The sequence below is a fragment of the Acanthochromis polyacanthus genome, chromosome 14, assembly GCF_021347895.1.
Source record: "Acanthochromis polyacanthus isolate Apoly-LR-REF ecotype Palm Island chromosome 14, KAUST_Apoly_ChrSc, whole genome shotgun sequence".
Classification (NCBI taxonomy): domain Eukaryota; kingdom Metazoa; phylum Chordata; class Actinopteri; family Pomacentridae; genus Acanthochromis; species Acanthochromis polyacanthus.
Window position 1 is genome coordinate 13,131,282 of NC_067126.1, and position 20,554 is coordinate 13,151,835.

General features: G+C 39.5%; 1 protein-coding gene across 1 annotated transcript in view; it reads left to right on the forward strand.

Moving 5' to 3' along the window:
• sema5ba (sema domain, seven thrombospondin repeats (type 1 and type 1-like), transmembrane domain (TM) and short cytoplasmic domain, (semaphorin) 5Ba) overlaps nt 1–20,554 on the forward strand; it is a 393,180-nt gene that overhangs the window by 293,793 nt on the left and 78,833 nt on the right. The window contains 1 exon segment of the mRNA XM_051958892.1: nt 20,221–20,356. Coding sequence (XP_051814852.1) covers nt 20,221–20,356 — 136 coding nt within the window.

Below are 20,554 nucleotides of genomic sequence, written 5' to 3' on the forward strand. Positions count from 1 at the left end.
GATACATATTTTAAAAATGATTGCATTAATTAGCTATCTGTTTTGGTGAGAGTGTAACAAATGAAACAGATATGTGATCCCACAAAAAAATTTGGAAAGGAAAAACATCGATGCCCCAGTGCCATAAACTTAGTAAGATTTTCAAACATTCTGCAACGATAATGCATATAGACACTAACCAATTTGAAATGGTAAATATGCAAAATAGAACGGGGCAATTTTACTGGTAATTATTGTCTCTCCTCACATGTTTTCCTCTACATATGCTGTGGCCTTCGCTGGGTCCTCAAAAGTCTTTTCCTTGCCGTTGTGGGTGATCTGCAGCCGATCCGGATAGAAGAGCCCATAGCGCACTCCCTGTCATCCCTGAAGAAGCTTTTTGACATCATTAAAGGCAGACCTGGCGCGGACCACAGTTGGTGGGTAGTCAGGAAAAATAAAAATGGTTGAACCGTTGTGGTGAAGTGGGCCAGCAGCTTCCCGCGCATCACGGAGGACATCGACACTATCTTTAGTAGTCGTGTAATTTCGCTGTGATCGCTCTGGGCTTTTCATTTGCTCTTTTCCCTTGTGGAGTGAGATGGGATTTGTCAACAAGCACATCCTTGTCCATCTTTAGTACTTCTTGGAGTAATCTGGACACAGAGACAGGTGTACTTGGAGATCCTTCAGCTACATTACATCGTTACGCTCAATGGCGCCGACACAAGTGGCAGCTTCACCAGCAGCAGCTCAGTGTGCTCTTATTCTTTATTTGTATTTTGCCTTTCTGTTTTCTACTGGAACGTATTATTCTATCCTATGGATATGGTCTACTCTACGCCGAGACTCACTTATTCGAGGAACTTTTTACTCGCTCTGAGAGCAAAGTCTCACATCGGTGTGGTTCCCTGCTTACCTGTGGACGTTAGGAAGCCGTACCGGGGCTGCAGGGCCGGCGCAATGCTAAAAGCTAAGCGGCTAGCAAAGAAGTGGAGATTCAAGCCTCCAGTGCCTTCAATGATCATGGGAAACGTCAACTCACTATCAAACAAGATCGACGAACTGGCTGCTCTGACAAAGAACCTAAAGACCTTCAGGGAGTGCAGTTTACTGTGTTTTTCTGAGACGTGGCTTACAGATAGCATACCAGATGCTAACGTGGAGCTACCGGACTTCAGCACAGTCAGAGCGGACAGAGACACCAGAGCCTGTGGGAAGCGCAAAGGAGGCGGACTCGCACTGTATGTGAACAAACAGTGGTGCAATCCTGGGCATGTGAACATTAAAATCTCCATCTCCTGCAGGGATATTGAACTCATGGCTGTGAGCTTACGTCCCTACTACCTGCCCAGGAAGTTTAGCCACGCCATTGTACTCATTGTTTACATTCCCCCGCGAGCCGAAGCAGAGGCTGCATGTGATGTCATCCACAACGCTGTAGCTAAACTTCAATCACAGCATCCTGAAGCCCTTGTGCTAATCTCTGGAGACTTTAACCATGTCACCTTGGACAATACACTGGCTGCTTTCCACCAGTATGTGGAATGTAACACCAGGGGGAGGAGGACTTTAGACCTGATGTATGCAAACGTGAAGAATGCATACAGAGTCACCCCCTTGCCTGCACTGGGGAAAGCAGACCACAATCTGGTCCTGCTTAAGCCTCACTACACACCAAGAGTGAGGAAGCTACCTACAACCACACGCTCATTCAGGAAGTGGTCTCCTGAAGCCGAGCAGGCCCTGAAAGACTGCTTCAAGACCACGGACTGGGAAACACTGCAGGGGTCTCACAGCAAGGACATGGAGGAGATGGTTGACTGCACCACGTGCTATATTAACTTCTGTATGGACACTGTGGTCCCAGTTAGATCTGTACGCTGCTTTGCTAACAACAAGCCCTGGATAACGAGTGACATAAAGGGCCTTCTGAACCAGAAGAAGAAGGCCTTTAAAGATGGCAACACGTCAGAGCTCAAGCAGATACAGAGGGAACTCAGAGTCCAGCTCAGGGAGGCAAAGGAGCAGTACAGAAGGAAAATAGAAGAAAGGATGCAGACCAACAACATGAGGGAGGTGTGGGAGGGGATGAAGACCATCATTGGCTGCAGCTCCAAGAGAAGTGCTTCCACTGAGGGGGGTGTGGGAAGGGCAAACCAGTTTAACCACTTCTTCAACAGGTTTGACCACCCCAACCCATCCACACCTATAAACACAGCAGCCCCCACTCCCCCACAAGCCAACACCAACACAGATGAGGACACCACCCCTCCCCCCATAACACCTCCCATGACAATCACAGCAGCTCAGGTCTGGGGAGAGCTGAAGAGGCTGCGCCCCAACAAAGCTGCAGGACCTGATGGAGTATCTCCTACTTCCGCAGTTTTTCAAAGAGAAAGCCGTCCCATATGATATTATGCTGTCTTAGATGAGTCTGTAGTGTTTCACTCTTACTCAAATTGTCAAATAAAAAGACTAATGCATTTTCTATGCGGAGCCAACCAAAAAATGTGACCTACTCCATTGCCTGCTGGCTAGCGCCCCCTACTGCAGCTTTAAGCACCACTTTTACGCTCTCTCTTACTATTTCTTCTGTGCTACGGCTCTGAGAATAGAAAACAACATGGTATTTGTTTTCTTAGTTCTTAACCACTCTCAACAACACTTTTCGATGGCCAAACATGATTTAATGCCCCCCTTAGAGCTAAGATGCCATCGTCCGCATATACAAGGAAATGTATAGCAAATATCAAGAATGCTTTTAAGTTTCTCAGTTCGAATCTGAAGTCACCAAATCCGCCAATTGAATCCAAATTACGTGAGACTATCAAAAGTTGGTGGTGGTGCAGAGCGTCATCTCGCTGTGTGACGAAGTGCCGTCATTGGTATTCAGAATCTGTGTTCTGTCAGGAGAGAAGTGAATCCTGCCTCTCACCTTCTGCCGTCTCAGCTGTGAAGCTGCCGGTACTCCACACTACATGGCTGCTTCCCATCAGCCTACAACCATTTTTTTCCTGATAGATAGCGAGCGAGAAGAGCAGCAAAATGACAAAAGAAATTAAAAACAAGAGGATAGAGAGAGAGAGAGAGAGAGAGAGAGAGAGAAAAGGAGATACAGAAAGAGAAGGAAAATGAGTTGAGGTAATGAGAAAAATTATTGAGCTCTAAGCTTTTGTCTTTTTCCCATTGTCTCCTCCTTCCTTTCTGAAGGGACTCGTCAGTCCTCCCTCCAAAACCTCGTCCCTCGCTGGGGTTGGATATGTTAATGCAATCTCCACAAACACTGTCTCCATCTGTCTGGCCTAAATTGAACAGGCTCACAGCTGCTCTCAGGAGTTGGAGGCTGTAAAACTGAACAGCAGGAGCTGGAGCAGAGTACTTATCCCCTCAGTTGGCTCTCAGTCTGAACCAGGTCTCAGCACCATGAGCCCACCTCCTCTTTCTGTTTAGTGCTTCCTAACAGGGTCTGGAAGTAACTGATACCATGTATGTTTGTTGTAGTTTACCAGCCAGCTTGTCGACAGGAAAAACTACAATTCTAATAATCAATTAATCTTTTCAAGCTATTTATCAAGCAGTTTTTTCCACTTTGCTCTCTGTTTCATATCTTTGTAAATGGATTATTTTAAGTAGTTTGATCAGACAAACTCACCTTAAAATAACAAATCTTAAAAAATGCTTTACAAATGGGCAAGAAAAGTGGAGAAATAAAGTTAGACATGGGGAAAGTTTTACAAAATCAATCAGCACAACATTAGATATAATAATTAAAGCACCAAAAATGCCCTATTAAAGAATTAAAGAAAAATAACAATAAAAGAAAATATAGGGTAAAACCATAAAGACATGGCTAATAATAATAATAGTAAATAAATATGTAAATATGAGAAAGTGAATTAAAAGAAAATTGAGGGGAAAAACATAAAGACAAGTCTAATAATAATAAATAAATAAATAAATAAATAAGGACAAATGGAATAAAATTAAATAGAGGGTAAAATCATAAAGACAAGGCCAATAGTAATAGTAAACAAATAAATAAAAATAGGTCAATTAATGAAAATAAATAAAATAGCAGGGAAACACATAGTGACAAGGCTACTAATAATAATAATAATAGTAAACATGTAAATATGAACAAGTGAAAAAAATAAAATAGAAGGGAATAACATAAAGGCAAGACTAACAATAACAATTATAACAGTAAAAAAATAAAATATGCAATTAAGAAGAAGTGAAATAAAAGAAATTAAAGCTGCAAGCAGTGTTAAAAGGGTCCTCGCACACCGACGCACGTTGGGATATTGCGCATGTCAAGGTGTGAAACAAAAGTGAAGGTGTGGAGACGTAGCTGACCAATTTCAAGGATTATATTATATCACAAAGTTTGTATAAACAGTTTGCGTGAACATAGACTGTTTTCAGAGTTACAATGTGCTTTATTATAGGGAGTCAAAATGACACAGACAAGTCACAGAAATAGTAAAGCTAAACTTGGTGTTTAAAAATGAGGACAAAACATCCATGCTAGTACAAAGAGGTTGAAACATACTGATAGCCAATATAACAAGACTAAAATGTATTTTGAGTCAGTTTAAATAGACTGAAAAATACTGCTAGCCGATAGAAAAGGGATAAAATATACCAGGAAGCAGTTTGTCAAAATTGAAGCACACTGAGAGCCAATATAAAGAGGCAGAAATAACAGGAAGCCAGTGTAAAGAGGATAAAAGAATACTGAACATTAATATGGACAACTGGCTAACAATAGTACATCAAAGTGAAAACATGTAATTTCTTCTCCAGCAGGTGGTGATATGATTGTGAGTGGATCTTGGCAAATGGATGTCATCAGGGCAGGACTGTGATCAAGCTTGTAAAGTTTGAGTCAGACTGCAGCATGTAGAGGGGATTTATACAGCACTTCTACTTTCATGGAGAAGTATCAAAGTTCTATCATTCACCATGGCCACGCCCTTTGACTGATGCGGATGATTTTTTACAGATTGTCAGCCTTAGATGTGTTGTATATACTGGCCAAATTTGAGATCTTTTGGAGACATTGCCTGTGACAAATTAATCACTGAAAATGAGCAAAAATACCCAAAATCTGACCTTAAATTCAAAATAGTGGACTTCCTGTTGGGTTTAGAGTATGGGTCCAAGATACATTTTTGTTTGCCCTGATGTTCTACATATACATACCAAATTTGGTAGACATAAGTTAAACTTGGTGCATAGGCTATTTATGAAAATGCTGCATGGGGTACTATGGCACATGCTGTGAATGTATTTTGGCATATGGATGTGATCAGGGCAGGACTCTGATAAGACATGTTAAGTTTGAGGCAGATTGGAGCATGCAGAGGATAATTACACAACAGTTGACGCTTAATGGCTAAGCATCAAAATTCTGGAGGCTGCCATGGCCACACCCTCAGACCTATGTAGAACATTTTGATAACTTTTTATCACTAATATCTGGTGTATATACTGGACAAAATTGAGATCTGTTGGAGTTACCCTGGAAGAGTTTATAGCTCTTTAAAATGAGAAAAATAACACAAAATCTCACACTTCATTCAAAATGGCAGACTTCCTGTTGGGTTTAGGGTGTGACTCCAAGAGGCTTTTTTGCGAATCCTGATGTGCTCGATATGCCTCCCATACTTTGTGGATGTTAATGAAACATGCTGTGGGGGCTATTTGTTAAAAATGCTGGGGGCGCTATGCCACATGCAGTGCTGAGATCCATACAGTGTTCTTCCTTGGTTGACAGTGACGTGTGTTATATAGTAATTAGTAATAGTTTTGGTGAGGTTTTGAGCATTCCAAACCTGTCAAAAAGTGCTTTGTTTATCATGGCAACAGTGCATTGCTTCCCCACCCTGTATATACAGCGCTGTATCAAAAGTCAAAATCTTGACACTGTGGCATTGCCAAAGGCTAAAGAGCGAGCTGACCAATTTCCAGAATTATATGACAAAGTTTGGGGCCATGGCAAGTGCAAATGTACTGCTTCAAACTTCCTTTTACCAATAGGTGGCGCTATGAACTAGTTCTAAATTTTTGAGTGTGGATGTCTTCAGACTAGGCCTGGTGTCCAGCATGTGAAGTTAGGGGTAGATTGGATCATGTGCAGCAGCTGAGGTATGAACACTCTAGTAGTCATGGCGAGACATCGAAATTTGCCGCACCGCCACAGACACACCTTTTGATGACTAGTCACCATTTTTTTGTGAATCATCATCAGCATCTTATGGCTTATGTCCTATGTCCCCACATTTGAGATCAATATGGGCAATGGGCTCATAACTACATCAAAGTGTAAAAAAAAAAATTTCCTGTTGCCAACAGATGGCGCTATGACTGTGAATGTATTTCATCATATGGATGTAATCAGAGCAGGACTCTGATCATACATTAAAAACTTAAGGCAGATTGGAGCATGTTCAGGGCATTTACACAGCACCTGATGTTTCATGGCGAAGGATCAAACTAGACCACCGTGGCCACACCCTTAGACTTATGTAAAACATTTTGACAGCTTTTGATCACTAAGGCCTGCTGTATGTACTGGCCAAATCTGAGGTGATTTGGAGTTATGCCGTAGGAGGAGTTCACTCTTGGAAACGAGCAAAAATCATCAAATTTGAAGCAGTCAATTCAAAATGGTGGGCTGCCTGTTGGATTTACGATATTGCTGTCACTGACTTTTTTTGTTCAGCCTGACATGCTGCATATGCCTATCAAATTTGGTAACTGTAGGTGAAATGTGCTGCCTGTAGTAGATGTTGCAAATTTTCCAAGTGGTCCTATAAAGTAATTTTGGCTCACACCTATGCAATTCCCCTGAAATATCAAATTTTTTGCCAGTCCTGATGTGTATGCAAATTTTCACACATTTTTGAATAATTTTACGCCTCGAAATTTGCTGGTAAAAGAAGAACGACGACGAGTAGAAAAAACCCATGAGTGTCAATAGGGTCTTCGCCCCATTCGGTGCTCGGACCCTTTAGGACGAATATAGGAAAAATGCCACGAAGACGAGGCTAATAATAATCATATTAATAAATAAAATGCATGTATGAATAAAGAAATGAAATGAGGGTAAGGAGAATAAAACAAACAAAAAAATAGATTTTGGCCTCAGAGTTGAGAAATTAATGAGCATTTGAAACTATTTTCGAATTTTTTTTGCAACACAAACATTTACAGAGGTTGCCAAGTGATTTAAAACCACATTTCCATAAGGTAAAGGGACTTACAAAACACAGATTTCAAAAAATAATCGTCCTCATGTTTTAGTTACACAATGTCTACACAGCCCACGTAGGAAAAACAGCCGCTTTAGTCCTCTTACTGTGTCTGTACAGGAGGCGTTCAAGCACTTAAAAAGATTTTTTTTTTTTAAATTTAAGTCAATCATGGTTGCACATATACAGCTTGAAAAAATGATTTATGTTTTCCATGTGGATGCAGAGACAACCCCAATGATGCTATAAAAACATCAGTATGGTTATGTTTTGTGACTTCAGGTCATCCAAAGAAACAAGAGATATACTATGGCTCTCCCCACCAGCTGCCTCCTCCTCATAAATAGGACTCTTATTTTGATGTGTGAAATTGGTGGAATCACTCAAGAAAAGGGCCAGTAATATACACAAGTCCTACTGCACACGATGAAAAAAAACGTACTGCAACATGCACCTGCTGGAACCTGCAGAGTGTTTATGTAAGGATGATTTTAGCATTCCATCAGAATAAGGACACTTAAGACCTCTGAGGGCAGTCAAGTCTTTTAATTATCTCGAGGTCCTTATTGGGGGTCAGTCCTTCTGTCGTGGTTGTTGATGCAGCGGCAACATCGTGCTGCTGAGGAGTCTAACCTCCTATTACTAACTAGATATGAGCCACCTTATCTATTTCTAGGTGACTCCTCTGACCCCGGACACTTCACCATATTTGAGGGGTCGAATAAGGAGTGTTAAAACAAACAGCTCAATAATTGAATAGTACACAATTATCACAAGTGATTTATCTTTAAAGTTATGTGTGAGGCAGAGCTGACCTCGATTTGATGTTTCCATCTTTGTAAATGGGAGACACTTTTTCCACTGGTGCTTACTACAAAAAATGGTAATAATGGACATGCAGCAACACACTTTATATTTGTTTCCATTAGACCTGTACAAGTGATAAATGTAATGTTAATAAATTTACAGAACAAACATTTTGCTTTCTTATTTTGAAAGAAAAAGTGAAGAAGTAAACGAATTGAAGGTAAAGAGAATAAAACAAAAAAAATAAAAAGATTTTGGCCTCAGAGTAGAGAAATTGATGAGCCTTTGAAACAGTGAAGTAGCATTGGAAGAGACAAAAATTAATAAATTAAAGGCGCTGAAGTTGTATCAGTACATTCTGTCCTGCATTGTTTATGCTGTACGCTGTTGTGCTTTACAGTTTGAAATTTAGCTTTTCTCACAAATGTTGGGCCAAACCAATAAACAGTACATGCAGCACATGGCATTTATTGCTTTGCAGTATCTCAGCCACATAGATTGAACCATTTTTGCAGAAAAAGTAGATCTTTGCCTTTTTTTATCACAAGATTACCTGTTGATTTCTTGTCTTTTTGTGTGTCTTCCTAAAATAATTGGGATTGTAATCACACAGGAGGATCTAAAACAATCTTGTCTTTCTAAAAAAAAATGAAAAATTTCCTTAGTTGTCACCAAATGTCCATGCTTACAGACCAGACCATGCATAACTGTCCTCATGTAACACTGTTATGATGATCACCTCTCTAAATGGTAAAAATTAATTATTCTAGACCTTAGCCATCATAAAACAAATAAATGCTCAAAAAATTACTTGAAATGACAGCTGCAATGATATATTGCCAACTGTTTTGCTATTTGATTTATTAGTTTTAAAAGTTTTATTATAAAACTGTCTATATTCTGTGATTTCAGTTTCTTTGGTGTGAAAATTTTCTGGTTTCTTTCCTCCTCTATGGCAGTAACCTGAAGATATTGGGACAAAACAAGACATTTGTCGTTGTTTTGTATGAATTTCTTTAACCAATTGTCCTTCCTGTTTTTTTCACTCTAAATAAAATGAGAATTTATAATGAGTGAAACAAAGTCACTCTGGTGATCATAAATATGAAATTTAGTCAAATTTGGTCAAATAATGACTAAATAAATAGTCACAGTCTGGAGCTGTGCTGCTGCTGTTCTGTGGTCATCTTTCTGTGTTTTTTTTTTTTTTTTTTTTTTTGCTGAGAGAACTGTGAAATAATTTCCATGTGATGAATCAGAAAAATACTCAAATTCATTAAAATATAAACGGAGAATGATCATTACACTTGTTTCAGGCCTTTGATTCACTATCCAGGCCTCAGGTGCTTTTAATGATTCAGATTCTGCAGGTTCTGCTGTTCTGCTCTTTTTCTCACCTTCTAGGCAGCTGTAAAGGTTGCTGGACCCCGTCAAGTCTTTTACCTTGTTAACATGTTCATATGGTGTTTTTTTATTATTTGCTGGAAGACATATCATGAGTGAAACAAATCTAAGGTATCAATCCTGTCGTTTTGCAGAGTGAAGCTTTCTGTCTCATTCTTCTTCTTCAGAATTGATTTCCATTTATATGGTTAAATAAAACCAATATTAAGACTTGCTATTGTTTATCTGGGAGTAGTTTTCCAGTGTTCACACAGCTGAGCTGGTGTGTTTGAGCTGCAGAGAGTGGGCAGTTGTGGGTGGAAGGACTGGATGGCACTTCAGAAATGGGCTTAATCTGGAGGAAGCAATGTTGTAAAGGTACATCTATGGCATTTTTAGCCAGGAGGGGATCATTTTCAGGGGGAAAAAGATACTCAGAGATGAGCTTTAAGGACAATAAATTACTTTAAATGGTCTGATAATAACAATTGTGTTAAACTTTTGAAGTTCCAGAACTCTGCTGTACTTGGATTAGACTCTTTTGATGGTAAAATTAGTCAGACCTTAGTCAGCTATGCAAGTTTAACAAGAAAAACCGTTGTTTCATTTGTGTAATCAAGTATTTAATCTTCAAAAGTGTTCTATATTTTTTGTTTTGTATTATTGTGACATATGGTTCAGAAAATACCACTAGTTGCCTTCTGCATTATGATTTTTTTTTTGTTATTGTGAGCTCAAAGATGTGACTTTTCATGATGGCTTAAATTTTTCTTTAAAATTTCAACTCAACCATAATTAGAGACTAATTGATCTATTTGTTTATTCTAAATCAGTGTCATTATGAGAAATAAGATTAACATTTTAGGCTCCAACAGCCTAAAATTTCAACATGTGAAAAAATTTCCTCAAAGTACGTCAACCGGCAGTTTTCAAAACAAAATATCTAGGAAAACACTTAATATATGAGGCTAAAATTTCAGACTACATTTTGAATATCTATCGGTTATGATAAAACTGTCTGGAGCAAATCAAAGACGGTTGAGTACAAGATTCCTGATTTGTTACAATAGTGTTTGTAGATACTACTAAATGCCACATTTGAATAAAAAAAAAGTCAGGAGCAGCAGGTACAAATGTCAAACATTAAACAATGTTTAGGAAAGTTACGGCAATTGTTGGACATCCATGTCTGATTTTTTTTTTTAGTGATGCTATCTGCTCTGTCAATAGAAAATGACTCTGGACCATGAACATCAACAGCCACATGAAATGGCAAATCGTTTCTAATCTGCAGCCCGAGTAAGTCACAGAACGATGACAAACTTTTACTACATTTCAAACTCACTTAGACATAAACATGTGTGCAGCCTGACAGAAGCATAAATCACAGGGATCCTGAAATCCTTCCTGTCCCTGAAAAAATATGTGACAGACTCCAAAAGAGATGAGATTTGACAAGAGGAATAAATGATATATTGCGCAGCCGAGTGAAGTAAGCCACATTAATATACAGTATTTCAGATTTTACACCATGTTCTCCTGTCGTGTCGCTGACATCAAATCTACCTTGAAATGAACTGAGAACTCCCAGTTGTATATCGAGCTTGACTAGTTTTACACAATCAGCTGCTTGTTTTTGATTCCTTTTACACACACTGACTTTGATTGGATTTACTGTAAAAATAAATAAATAAATAAAATAAAACAGGTCAAGTCGAGCTTTGACTAAAAAGAAAATGTGATTTAATTTAGTATCTCAAATGTTAACAAATGCCATTACAGTCATGGCACTTCTTTGTTAGAGCTCAAATCTAACACCTGGATTTCTGTGTGACTTGCTGAATGTGTATTGTGGCTTTATTATTCTGTGTTGCTGACTCAGTCTGCCTCTGAATTTGACTGTTTTGGGCAAAAGCTGTTGCTTTTTCCTGGCGTATTGTTGGGGAGTATAAAAATATGTATGGATAATCCTGACAGCTTCTGTTCAATTTCTGGTCCCTGCAGCCATGTAGCTATGCTGAGTGAGCCCTTTTCCCTTTTTCTGCTGCGGTGCAGGTATTCACTGAGGTTGAAACATTGGCCTTAATGTTTTTTTAGCTGCTCCCTTTTTCACTAAAAATGAGGTTAGGTGCATTAGCTAAAAACCTGGTGATTCAACTGGACTCCACTGCACTCTGTCTGCACGAGTGTGTGTAAACGCTGCATCTGCAATTCCCTACATGCTTGTCAAACCTGTTTATGCATATAGCAACTTAAAAATGAATGTTGACCAAAGTGCTTTTGATTCAAAATACAATCAGGTGAATAAAAGATTAAAGAAGAAATAAAAATGAAATCATAGTAAAATGAGATGAAAATAGGCAATTTGAACAGAAACCACAGAATAATGAAGACATAATGAGAGCGATTGTGTAATTATGACTGGAACAAAAGATGCTGTGTGTGAACAAGGCAGAACATTAACAGAACATCTAGAAATCTGGTTTGCTGCAGTAGCAGCTTTACCAGCATCCAGCCCAGAAAGATAAGGTTATCAAGTGAGATGCATATCAGCCTCCTGTGTTTAAGACAAACTCACTGGTGTACTGATTTGTTCTGACGGTGGATGGTGCCAAGCTGAGTGACGAGTTCATTACCTTCAAACACCTTATTTTGGGCTGCTACGCATTGTGGGAAAACTCCTGCAAAGATGCATCCTGGGTTGGCACTGTTATGCATCTTCCTCCTTCTCATCAACAAATCTTAGGAAAAGACAACCAAGGTGTATTAGTATAGCTTCCTTTTTAATGTCCTGAAACAGCTGGCAATGTGATTTGTATTAGTGTTACTCAAGCAGCAGTGTTAGGGACTATTTTCAGCATTCTAATGAGTATTTCTGGCAGCAGGACCATGTGAAGGGGAGAGGGAGTCAAAATTAACTTCAGCTTGGGTGCTGATGGTAATAAAGGAAAGGTTTGGCTCAATGAAGCTCTGAGGTACACAGTGTTTGCTAATTAGATCAATTCAGTGTTAGTTTGGGTATTTTCAGGTGACTTGCTGATAACAAGAAAAACACAGAGTATCACCAGCCATATTCTTAATGAACAATTAACTAAAAATACAACAGTGTAAAGTATAGCAGCAAAACCTTTTGAAAGCTTAATGCAAATAAACACATAGCAGGATTATTTTTACTGATGTATTCATGAGTAAACAGCATTTTAGCCATGAAACAATGATACCTAACACTGCTGCTTGAACCCCTAAAAACTCAACTTTGTGTATCAACATCAAGTAATTTTGTTTCTTCCCATTAAAATAATCCCTTTATTTTAGGATTGCTTGATATCGGAAAATAACTGCTTGATATTGGAAAATAAAAACTGACATTGCAGTGTTTTGTTTTTCTGCAGTATATATTAAAATATGAAAACCACTTGGTAAAAGTTATGAACTGCAAGATGTAGTCTGTAGCCAAAGCACTGCAGCCTGGTGCACTCAGGACAGCATTTATCATGTTCACCATATTGTCTGTTGTTATGTAGACTTTGCTTCGTGTTTTTAAAACCCTCTTTTTTAACAGTGTTAGTTGGTATTATGTATTTTATGAGCTAGAAGTTATTGCATACGGTTTAGAACCTTTCTCCTACAATGCAACAGTTGCAAAGGAATCCAAAATGTTTCTTTTGCTTTGGATGGCATTCAAATCTGGCTTTGCATTGATCATACCGAGCTTTATAGGGCTGATTTAAGTGATTAAATAGATTAGTTTTGTTGCCTTTTGTGATGGCATCGAACCACCAAGGAAGAACCAAAAGAAGATTAGGTTGCAAAACAAAATAATGTTATGGAAATATTTCAACTACAACTAATCCAAAACTAAAACCAAATCTTCCTATTTGTTGTTGTTGTTTTTGTTATGTGTTGTGCACACATGGAGTCTGCATATCAACACACTTACAACCAAACAACAGCAGCAACCCTTAAATCAGAGTAAATTACACTGCACGGCCAAAAAAAAAGTTGCACACTCTAATAGTTTGTTGGGCTTCCTTTAGCTTTGAGTACGGCACTCATTTGCCATGGCATCATTCGATAAGCTTCTGCAATGTCACAGCATTTACAGTGGGTACGGAAAGTATTCAGACCCCTTCAAATTTTTCACTCTCCATGTCATTGCAGCCATTTGCCAAAATCAAAAAAGTCCAGTTTATTTCTCTTTAATGTACACTCAGCACCCCATCTTGACAGAAAAAAAAGAAATGTAGAGGTTTTTGCAAATTTATTAAAAAAGAAAAACTGAAATATCACATGGTCATAAGTATTCAGACCTTGTGCTCAGTATTGAGTAGAAGCACCCTTTTCAGCTAGTACAGCCATGAGTCTTCTTGGGAATGACGCAACAAGTGTTTCACACCTGGATTTGGGGATCCTCTGCCATTCTTCCTTGCAGATCCTCTCCAGTTCTGTCAGGTTGGATGGTGAACGTTGGTGGACAGCCATTTTGAGGTCTCTCCGGAGATGCTCAATTGGGTTTAGGTCAGGGCTCTGGCTGGGCCAGTCAAGAACGGTCACAGAGTTGTTCTGAAGCCACTCCTTTGTTATTTTAGCTGTGTGCTTAGAGTCATTGTCCTGCTGAAAGGTGAACCTTCGTCCCAGTCTGAGGTCCGGAGCACTCTGGAAGAGGTTTTCCTCCAGGATATCTCTGTACTTGGAGGCATTCATCCTTCCTTTAATTGCAACCAGTCGTCCTGTCCCTGCAGCTGAAAAACACCCCCACAACATGATGCTCCCACCACCATGTTTCACTGTAGGGATTGTATTGGGCAGGTGATGAGCAGTGCCTGGTTTTTTCCACACATACTGCTTAGAATTAACTCCACAAAGTTCAATCTTGGTCTCATCAGACCAGAGAATCTTATTTCTCATAGTCTGGAAGTTCTTCATGTGTTTTTTGGCAAATTCTATGCGGGCTTTCATGTGTCTTGCACTGAGGAGAGGCTTCCGTCGGGCCACTCTGCCATAAAGCCCCGACTGATGGAGGGCTGCAGTGATAGTGGACTTTGTCATACTTTCTTCTATCTCCCGACTGCATCCCTGGAGCTCAGCCACAGTGATCTTTGGGTTCTTCTTTACCTCTCTCACCAAGGCTCTTCTTCCACCATTGCTCAGTTTGGCTGGACGGCCAGGTCTAGGAAGAGTTGTGGTCGTCCCAGACTTCTTCCATTTGAGGATTATGGAGACCACTTTGCTCTTAGGAACCTTGAGTGTTGCAGAAATTCTTTTGTAACCTTGGCCAGATCTGTGCCTTGCCACAATTCTGTCTCTGAGCTCCTTGGGCAGTTCCTTCGACCTCATGATTCTCATTTGCTCTGACATGCACTTTGAGCTGTAAGGTTTTATATAGACAGGTGTGTGCCTTTCCTAATCAAGTCCAATCAGTTTAATTAAACACAGCTGGACTCCAATAAAGAAACAAAACCATCTTGAGGAGGATCAGAAGAAATTGACAGCATGTGAGTTAAATATGAATGTCACTGCAAAGGGTCTGAATACTTATGACCATGTGATATTTCAGTTTGTCTTTTTTACTAAATTTGCAAAAACTTCTGCATTTCTGTTTTTTACTGTCAAGATGGGGTGCTGAGTGTACATTAATGAGAAATAAAATGAACTTTTTTGATTTTGGCAAATGGCTGCAATGACACAGAGAGTGAAAAATTTCAAAGGGTCTGAATACTTTCTGTACCCACTGTATCTCTGTCCAGAGATGCATTAATTTTTCACCAAGATCTTATATTGATGATGGGAGAGTCGGACCGCTACACAAAGTCTTCTCCAGCACAACCCAAGGATTCTCAGTGGGGCTGAGATCTGGACTCTGTGGAGGACAATCCATGTTTGAAAATGACGTCTCATGCTCCCTGAACCACTCGTTCTCAATGTGAACCCCATGAATCCTGGCATTGTCATCTCAGAACATGCCCATGCCATCAGGGAAGAAAAACTGGTCATTCGGTATATTCAAGTAGTCAGCTGACCTCATTCTTTGGGCATATAACATTGCTAAACCTGACCAACCCCAGATCATATGGGTTACCCCATAGACAGGGGGGGTAGGCACTAGCAATGATGAGTACTTCACAGCTCTTCTTACTGTGATGCACCCATCACTTTGGAACAGGGTAAATCTGGACTCCTTAGACTACATGACCTACCACATTTGTTCCTCAAAACTGATGGTTAACCACTATCCTTCAGGTTTTAATAATGCGTTGGACGGTTCTTAACCCGGTTTTAGTAGTTTCAGAAATCTTCTTAGTTGCTTTTTTTGTTTGTTTGTTTGATGCTGGCCAGTAATTTGACCCTTCTTAAACAGATTAACATCCTTTCCATGACCACAGGATGTGTCTTAAGAAATGAGAAGCTCCTCACTGCATCAGTTAGAGTTCAATAAGTTGTTGCCTGCTAAAACATATTCATCACTGCAGTACTAATCCAGTGGAAGGCTCTTACCTATTTGCTATCCGGGTGGCGACTTTTTTTTTTTTTTTTTTTGGCCAGACGTATGTTCTATCACATTTCTTTCTTAGATTAGAAAAATGGGGAATGTGTGAGTTTTTGTTTTGTATCAAATCAAATCAAATCAACTTTATTTATATGGCACTTTTCATAAAGTAGAGTAACACAAAGTGCCTCACAGAGGATAAAAACAAAAACAACACAATACAAAACACTGTGAAAAACCCGAAACCTTCCACCCTCCAACAAATATACACACAGATACACAATCACATATACATTCACACACATACGTAGACATACGAACAGACATACATACCCACACACACAAACATACTAACATACACACACCCACATACACCATCTGTCAGTAAGGAGATATAAAGGAGATATGGCTGGGCAAGCAGACAATGAAGTTGTAGCATGATGTTTTAGAGGTATTTGGCACACTTCAATGATGTAACAATTACATTGTGCACACTGCAATGTTGCTGCTGGAACAATATATCGTGCAGCTTAGATGTAACACTAGGCTGTTGTTTCCTCTAGAAAGTGCACATCGATGAACTCACGACCTCTCTCCATGCATGCCTCCCAAGTCACTGCAGCTCAAGCACACCAGCTCACTTGGGACAAACACTGTAAATTCACTCTACACACTGGCACATATTGCAGTAATTCAAAACAAAAACTAATTCTGAAGTAGGATAATTATACAGAAAGAACCCCACCCTGTAAGTTCATGGGTTTGGTTCCTTACATGTGTTGCATATGAAACCTGGAAATCTAAATCTCGACTGAATCAGTACACTCCAGTTTCAAGGTGGAAATGCTCAGCCATAGCGTTGACTGATTACTTCTCTCATGCTATGTCATCTACCATATCAAAAACATGTTGAAAACCAGATTATTGCCAGAGGGGGTCTTTAATGTCAGAGGAGGTTCATTTTCGCTGCTTATTGGAAATTGCACAGCTTCATCGATAAAAATGATTAGTGAACTGCAGGTACAAACAGATATGGAATTCCGTACGGTAAAGTATAGTGCAAGTGCATTAGTATTCCAAGCGAACCTTTAAAATATCCATCACCTGCACCAATCACAGTACCTACATAAATTGCTTTGGTTAGAAACTGCAGCTGTTTGGAGAACATGATATAGCCTAATCTAGACAAACCTCTGCACACATTTCTGATGTGAAAACAGGGTAACTCTGAGAAAGAGGATAAGAAACAAGACATGAAACCGATCCTCCTCCTGAGGTCCTGCTGATTCTTCTTTCTGTCATTCCCTTTCTGAATCTCTCTCCATTTCTCGTTCTCCACATGACAGACACGGATATACAAGAGTGCACAGCAACAAGCCTACAATCAGATATCCAAAACCACGTGGAACATGAAGATTTGATTTTTTTTTTTTTTTTTTAAAAAAGGTAGTCAAATCTTCAGTGTCTGGGAGGACAACAGTGACGGGATCAGGCTGTTGGAGCAAGATGAATCACTTGAAGAAGCAACTTCACTCATAATGACAGTAATCATCGTGGTGCCGGGCCTCAGAGAGCAGAAGGACAGCGACAGCAAACAGCAAAGCAGATATCAAACAGCTTTTCAATCACTTCCCCAGGCTTTTAAGCAGACCCAAAACACATGGGTAGCATCCATTAGTGCAATAGACTGTACTCCTTTCAGTGCACCCTTTTGCTCTGCTCTCGTGGCATCGTGTGCAGCGGGCCACAGTGGAAGTAGATCTCAACTAATCTGGATGACCTCAGGTTTTTCTGTTGCAGAATTTGGCTGCAATGTAAGCTGTAGCTGCTACACGACCACAAGCCCACAGTTTTCCTTCCTACTTTGTCAAACTGTGCATTTCTGTGTGCCAATGTGCAAACTGTTGTGGCTACCCTTTGCTGATTGCACCTTGTTTGCCTGTGGTTCCTTCCAGTTAGAGTTTGCTCGCTGCCGGCTTACCACAGCACTTTGCACACTTTGTCTTCGCCTCCCTGCCAGTCTTTTCTCAGTCAGAGACAAAAAAAGAAGAAAAAAATGAGGAAAAAGTCCTTTTACTGAAGTCTGAAGGCTGTTTTCTTCAACAGCCAGTGAATCAGTCAATGAGCCACCTGTCTGGCTCCCCCCGATGTTTAGCCAGAACTCATTTGGAGCTGTGCAGCACACTTGCCACCCTGCAGTAATGACAGAACACATTAGTTATTTCACACTCTTCCACTAGATCTTTGAGGAAGTAGTATTTAAAACCAACAAAAGAAACCAAAGGTCTATCAAGCGGGCTTGGAAACATCTGTGAGGTAAAATAAATAAATGAATGCATAAATAAATAAATAAATAAATAAATAAGGATATTATGACCAGAAGAAGACCAGTAGTAATAAGTAAAGATTTTTTTTGAAGAATTTCTTTCAATTGGGGTTTTGTGAAGGCTTTTGCTTGACACAGTTTTTGTCATAAATCATGCTCTTTCTTCTCAGGCATACACATACTGCTGGGAGCAATTTTCCAGTGAAAGTGTCTCCTTTGATGTGTTAAAGATAAAACTCAGATTAATTAGTTAAGTAGACCCTTCGAGGAGCTTCAGTAATCTTGACTTTTCACTGTAGGTCAAAAATGAACATCCATCCACTCTATAAATCTGATCTGATTTAAAATCTTGTAAAGACTGCTCCTTGTAACTTCAGATTCTTGTCACAAAATCACCAAATCAATACTCTTTTTTTCTGTTTAAAAAATAATTGATTAGCTGTATTTCCATCGTTGCTGCGCAAACATAAGCTGGTATTTTTTTGGGTAGCTTGGTCAAAATGGAAGAATTTAAGGCAAATATATGGTGTTTGGAGTGTTGTGTAGAGATAATTCACTGCCTTTGTGGAAAAAAATACATTTACTGTAGTGCATAATGTAAAAACATAATTATAAGTGGCAATAATTACCTGAAAAACAATGACAGACAAAGTTCATGAAACTAAAAGGTGTCAAAACAAATTTTAACAAGTACAGCAACTGGTAGTTTGTGTGTAATTGAACTGATTTGATTAAATGTATGATTTTATTACATTATTAACATTGGAGGCCCAGAATGTCCCATCAGCACTGCTTTTGTATACCTAAACAACAATACTCAATCATTTACAGACATCTGAAGTCTTTCATGACTATCAGTGATCATACAAGTAAAACAGACCAGACCAGAAAGACATTTAATCCTTTATAAAAACATTTCTAGGGATCTTTTAATTAAAAACAAATCTGCGTAGCCAGCAGCTGTAGCTATACCCAAGTAACTGTAAATAATTTATGCAGTATTCCTTTTCTGAAAATAAAAAGAATGAAAAGCCACCAAACCACACTCATACTGAGGCCTCACCAAAACCATGTACCAAACCACAGTAACACATCTTACTCAGCAAGCAGCAGCCTTTAGCGATTTACACTTATCTCATTGTGCTGAAACAGTTCACAAAGCCCCATGAAGTCATTTCAGCTACATTTTTCACTTGCCTATCTCACATGCTGCATCCCACTCACAGTAAAAGCCAGGAAACCCAGACACTGAGAACATATTTTTACACTCCAGGTCCTGTTTTACATATATAACTGCAGCCAGTTACATGTAGAGCCTTCTATGTAGACATAACAGGAGTCTCTTTCTGTGTGCGTTTCTCTGTTCCCATATTGTTATCATTTACTATCGTGTAACTGGAAGTTTATTAGCATCCCACATGCCATGCAAAAGCAGCAGGCAGTTGACTGTGTAGTAAAAAGTGGCTATGTTGTGCTGGGGAAAGAAGCAGTCAGCAGTAGCAGGCAGTTAAGAAACTCATTACCTTGCAGCGCATTATGGCTAAAGAGTATCACAATAATAACTTTGCTCACATTGCCAGTTTAGTCGGGGTTTACTCCCATATGTTACACCTGTGAGGCAATCTGTGTGTGTAGGGGTTTGTGTGTTTGCACATAATCTGTGCAACTGCCTCCCATATCCTCTGCTTAATACTGTCCTCATCCACTGTGCAGTGCTGATAGCATAGCTTAGCCTGCAGCCAAAGCAAGTCAGACACATAGAGCCTGTTTAGTGCAGGTGTAAATGACAGGACTTCCATTAAGAGGATGGAATACATTGCAGAATGGCTTTATTACGCAGCTGGACACTGCAGATTTCTGATATGCCTTCACTAACTGCCAACAGTTGAACCGCTATGAATATTATTGTTGAAATAATATCTTTATTCTCACTTGTTTTCCTCTGCAATTTTCTTCGCTCTGTATCTCTCTCTATAAAGCAATAGTATTGCGGCATCTGCAGTTTGTGCCTTCAACCTGAGTGCCATCACGCAGGCCTTCAACGGGCCTTTCCGCTCTCAGGAGAACCCTCGATCCACCTGGCTGCCCACACCCAACCCCATCCACAACTTCCAGGTTTGTATAACCACACAGCCTCAGTGAGAATACTCTTACCAAAAACTACATCAATCAGTTCAGTAGTTAAACTATGGGAAAAACAGTCTTAGGTTGCAAAGATGAAGTACTGTATGAAAATCTGATTATCCTTTCGCACATTTCGCACATATTTACGCTACTTACTACGTCACTCCGCACATTCTCAGGCCATTACTT